This window comes from Hesperophylax consimilis, chromosome 7 (genome assembly GCF_061612785.1).
Source record: "Hesperophylax consimilis isolate HC1 chromosome 7, BYU_Hcon_1.0, whole genome shotgun sequence".
NCBI lineage: Eukaryota > Metazoa > Arthropoda > Insecta > Trichoptera > Limnephilidae > Hesperophylax > Hesperophylax consimilis.
In genome coordinates this window covers 26,982,318-26,987,851 of record NC_142842.1, presented here as the reverse complement: position 1 = coordinate 26,987,851, position 5,534 = coordinate 26,982,318, and the positions used below count along the sequence as shown (strand labels likewise).

Genomic DNA, 5,534 nt, shown 5'->3' with positions numbered 1-5,534 from the left:
GGCCCTTCACGTTGAGTAATTTTTACAACCTTTATGTGATCACGTATTTCTTTATCCCATTCAATGAAAATGAATCCCATCAAATGGCTTTAGCCGTGTTTAGTGACTAGATATGAATATCCAGGTACTTCCCCACCTTCCTCTTTCCCTTCCCCACTTACCTTCAGCCTCACAACATCCCCCAATTGGAGATGCCATAGTCTCACTGGCTCCAGACGGGAGCAGTTGGGACTCTTGTGAGGTATTCACTATAAAAAAAAAAAAATGAAAACAATTTGTGTTGTTGAAAATTAATTTATTTGAACATGTTATAAATACATCTTTTAAAGTCGTTATTTTTGGTTTAAAAAATAACTAAACATGACTCTATTACAAGTTATGTGACTACAGCAAAAATACTATATTTTGTGAGCTACTCCGATAACCCTATGCGGTAAATTTTTCAGTAGTAGGTGTAGGCGGCATAGGGAGAGGAGTATGCGTATTGGGCGGAGTATGCGTAGGGGCTGTAGGCGCTGTAGGCGGCGTAGGGACTGTAGGCGCTATATGCGCTGTAGGGCGCGGCGTAGGCCAGGGGAGAGGCATATCCAGCCACAAACTGGGGAGAGGGCTTGGCGTAGACCATGGCTACGAGAGCGGCGAAAAAGAAGCACTGAAAGTAAAAATAAAAACAAATAAATATGGGTCACAAAAAACATATTTTTTGAGTGGAGCACCAGCTGTGATGACTGCTTTATTTATGCGAATACGATAAGCGGTTTCAGAACAACTGTGAATTTGTATATCTGCCCTGAAAAAGGCATTATTGGACCAAAATTTAACTGTTCATCTGTGAAAAATAGTTAGGATGCAGGCGAATTTTCCAATTAATGTTTTCTTACTGTCATGTTTATTACTGTCTGCAAATGTGTTATCTCAAATAATAAAAAAAAAGAAAAAATTGGTTGACGTGTTCATTCAAGGAATATAATAAGAGGTTTCGAATAATTATTATGTTACTTCACGAAGAAATATTTTTTTTCAAGGAAACAAATGTTGCATAGTTACAAAAAACTTGACAATATATATTTTTTTAAACCTCTATTACCACCATTACAAGGGAAATATGTTGCAAGTGCAAAGATGGACAGCTTAACCAGAATACTAATTATTGAACATGGTGGGAGAGCCCGACGCATTTGTCAACTCAACCACTGGCCAAATACATTCAAAAAATAAAAAAAGATTTCCTTCACGAGAAATTTTAACTCAAATCCTACAAATTTAATATCTAAACGAGTTTATTATATCAGAAGTAGGTAATAAGACGTTATGGACACATCTTGTTTTTGAGACAAGATAATTTGAACAAATTTATTGGTTTTCAAAGCGAACAGACAAATACAAATAGGTATTAGGTAATGATTTGCTTTTTGAATCACTGGCCGCGAGGTTTAGCTTTCTCATTGATTTAATTGATATTCGAAACACTTCAAAAAATTTTTTAATAATGTAGAACCACTGATTTCAAACACTTGATAATTTCACTTAGAAGTTAAAATCTATGTCACGGTTTTGAATTAATATAATACATAATACACACCAGCTTGAACATTTTGATAGGAGTTGTAGGTCTGGTAGGTCTCTTAAACTTACTGATGATTTGATTTGTCAATCCCAGTCTTTTATACTATTAACATTCCTGAAGATGGCTTGCCGACATAGCCTTGCTACCTCTATAAATATTAAATTATTGGTTAAGTGTCGACAAGATGGGATAATCGGTTTAATAGTATGCACATCGCGTACCCTGCCTCGTTGCTAGCCCCATGATCACACATAGAATAGTCTCAATGATAGTCTGTCTGTTATTGTCTTTCAAACATCTTTATTGGGAGGTGATCGTAAGGTTTTTCCAAAATGAATATTGATCAAAGATAACTCGAGTTCGGATCATCGGTAAAAAATGTTAAAATTAGTTTTAAAAGTGTGAAATAAAGGTTATTTACAATTAATACTGAAATTTTTTAAAACTGTGATGTGTATAAAAGAATTAACAATAAAACATGGTGTAACTGGTATTTCGCAATACCCACTTAATTATTCGATAAGCACGTTTTGCAAAAAATAAATAAAAAATGAATTGTGTTCCTATTTAGTTAAACGAGGTGTAACAACACATTTATTAGCTGTTTTTAAAGAATTACTAAATATAAGAGATAATTATTATTTTATTTTATTATAATAATACTTTGTTTAAGATATTTTTAACATTTTTTTTAAATTTTCGATTCCTGTTGAGTGCTCTCCTCAATTTACATTTAAGTGGAATACACAAGCCCAAAATGTGTACATTATTAGTGTGCCTTGTTTCATCATAAATATCTTGGCAAACGGAGTTTAGAAACGCTCGAATTTAGCTCAAAAATGGTTTTTATTTATTTTTGCAATAATTTAAAAATCAAGAAAAACAATCAATCAAAGGAGACTATCATAAATACCATTAGCCATAATATTATTCTTTTTAAACCTGTTTCTTATATGTGCTCATACATTTCTAATAAAAATATAAATATTTTAATTTAATTTATATTTTCACAAAGTAATTTACAATTTTATTTTAACTTTACTCAAGCGAAACTATAGAAAAGTTTGAATTTATCCAAATCACATGTTTGGTATTTATAATGTAAATCGATTTCTATTAAGACCTCTTAGTACCTAAGCATTCGAAGATGGATGAAGGGCTAAAAATAAAAAAAAATGATAATTATTAAGCAAAAAACGGAAAAATGTTTAATATTTAATAAAACACGACTCGTTTGAAAAAGGAAAAAATCTCTCGACAATGCTTCAGTTGCGTTTAAAGATACTCTGTGATTTTTAATGCCTACAACATAACATAATAACAGAACAAAAAGTGTTTAAAAAAAATTTCGGAGCTTAATTTGTGATTTTGTTTTCTATCGAAGGAATTTCGTATAATTAAAGTTTTGGCATGCGATACTTTTATTCAAAAATAACTTTTTTAAAGAGTTAAAGAGAAACTTTTTATAAATCGGTAGAAATTTGGTATAAAGGGGGCTTAAAGATTAATCGAAAAACGTGATTTCACGTTAAGCGCCTTAAACGCTTGAATTTTCTGTAGTCGCGTTTTAATAGAAAATATACTCTTGTGTTTAAATCAAACTCAATGAAATCACTGATATGCCTAATAAATACATATAAACTAATATTTTTATTAAATTTCCATTAACTTTACTTCTGGCTCATTATAAAAAAATATAACTTCGTAACTAATTCCGCTGTTATTTGTTATGAATAGATTAACGTTGGCAATTTTAAAATTTAAAAACATTATTTTGGCTGCTTTGTTTTGATTTCGCTACTGTTTAAAACGAAGCATTTAGCATGTTGTATAAGATTTTTAGACGTGAATAACAACAACACAAAAAAAGTTTACGCCAAAAGAATATCTTTCACACATTAAATACTAAGGGATTTAATAAGTGAATGGTCATATACAGTGGGTGGTCGAATAGAACGGTCGGCAAACTCAGAAGACATCAAATGCAGAGACGGTAAGTTTCAAGAGCCGTAGGGAAGTTTAATTTGTGAATCTAAATATTATAAAATAAAGTCGATATCCATGTCTGTCTGTTTGTGTTCTTAGTTTTTCTAAACTGTGCGACGGATTTTGAATGGATCATTTAGAAAATATCTTTCGGAAGGTTTATGTATATAATCCGGGCATATTTTATTTACAGAAAGTAGAGAAAAGTTGGTATTTTGTAATCAAGTCTAAAATTGTTTTTTTCGTACTCTTATATTGCTAACGATGGCTAAACCTTATGAGATACCTTAAAAGAATGTAATACGGAATTGCATATATCAAAAAGTCCACGGTGGAATATGTCTCCTAAGGATAACCCCCACCAACGCCGGGTAAACGTCAGCTAAAATTAAGTAATAAATTTTTGTGATAAATATCCTTTAAAATATTGATGAAAAGATATTCAAATAGTGTGTAAAAGCAAACGCCAATAAAATGAAAACAAAACGGATACCTACCATATTATTAATACGCTAAATGCATCCTCCTGGTTCCACTGTGGGATAAAACCCATGAGCAAAACGTGTCCTGTTTTAATAATAGCATTTGCAAATTAGTAGTCACTCCTTAAAATATGTTTTTGGTTGGTATCATAATCATCATAAATGACGAAGCATAGCCAAGTCCTATTTTAACTCGACCGTTCGGCATTTCATCCGTCTGTAAATTTGTTTCTACGTTCCATTTTTTGTTCAAGGTGATGACCGTTTTTAATACTGTCTTTTTATCCTGCCAGAGTTCGCATATCCTATACGATCTGTTAAATCGGAATAATCATCGTACCTACCTGCCTGAAGATAGTTTTAAAAAATAATTGTCATCGCCACCCCGGTCACCATTTATTGCATAACGAACATCTTTGCCATAAGTCACCCCAAAGTACATACCAGCAGTTTGGCGGGCTGGATCGGGTGAGACCAGCTTGGAAAGACCCCTACCCGGATTGTGTCGACCCATCATCATCAGAAGAATGGATTCGTGCGTTCGTCACCCCGGGACACATTGACCTAGAAACTAGATTCCTACCCACCCTCATACCTTTTTCCTTCCGAGAACATCCTTTCTTTCTTTTCATTAAAAAAACCCTCCACCAAAGATTACCTACACCATAGGGATTTTTTTTCCTTGAGGCCTTCTGTGAGGGGTTAATTAAAAAAATACTGTCACGTTTCTTCGGAAAAATAGTGTATTACCTTATTCGAAATCAGAAACATGTCACAAGAAAAAAAATCGATTTGGTTTATAGTTACTTAAGTAGGTAGGTATTTAAGTACCTACTTAAAAATCTTATTATTTCAGAGGAAATTTTGGTTTTCATTTATTAATGAACAGAACATTAGCAAATATTTTTCATACGATAAGTCTATTGTTCATAGAAATACTAATTGTTAAAAATGGCCTTAGAATTTTTTTAAAAATCAAAATTATTTTATTATTTAAAACTTTGAAACGGTTTCATGCGCCAACAAGACAGTATAATTTATGATAACTAAATGTTATGATATATTTATAATTATTTCATAAAAAATACTATACAATATAGTTATAATTATTTTATACTATCCATACAACTAAATCTCAATAAAATGTAAATGAAATCCTCAGCACGACAGATTCCAGTGAGGATATCATTATTATTTGTGTTAACACTAGAAAGACCGGGTACTGCTCCATACCTATAAAGACCACAACGGTCATTTTGACCGCTGATAACATGCGAGTTTATTATTATTGTAATTGTGTAAAATTTGGCATAATATAAAATAAATAGAACAATAATTATGTATTGAAATGATTTACTTTAATCAATTAGGTGCACATTTAGTACAAACTGTTGTTTTTTTATAATTTCCGAGGCACTTTCCGCAAACAGATTTCTTACAATTATCACATGTGTCAGATGTTTTATTTTGTTTACATTTTTTATTAATTTGGCACTGTC

The 5,534-nt window shown here is 31.8% G+C and overlaps 1 protein-coding gene across 1 annotated transcript; it reads right to left on the bottom strand.

The window, feature by feature from the left end:
* Nucleotides 1-280: 280 nt before the first annotated feature.
* On the bottom strand, nt 281-1,779 carry LOC149422562 (uncharacterized). Its single transcript, XM_089633858.1, has 2 exons — nt 1,583-1,779; nt 281-652 (listed from the first exon to the last, which is right to left on the bottom strand). The coding sequence occupies exons 1-2, from the start codon at nt 1,592-1,594 to the stop codon at nt 443-445; spliced, it is 222 nt and encodes a 73-aa protein (XP_089489984.1). The 5' UTR covers nt 1,595-1,779; the 3' UTR covers nt 281-442.
* Between the last annotated feature and the right edge of the window lie 3,755 nt (nt 1,780-5,534).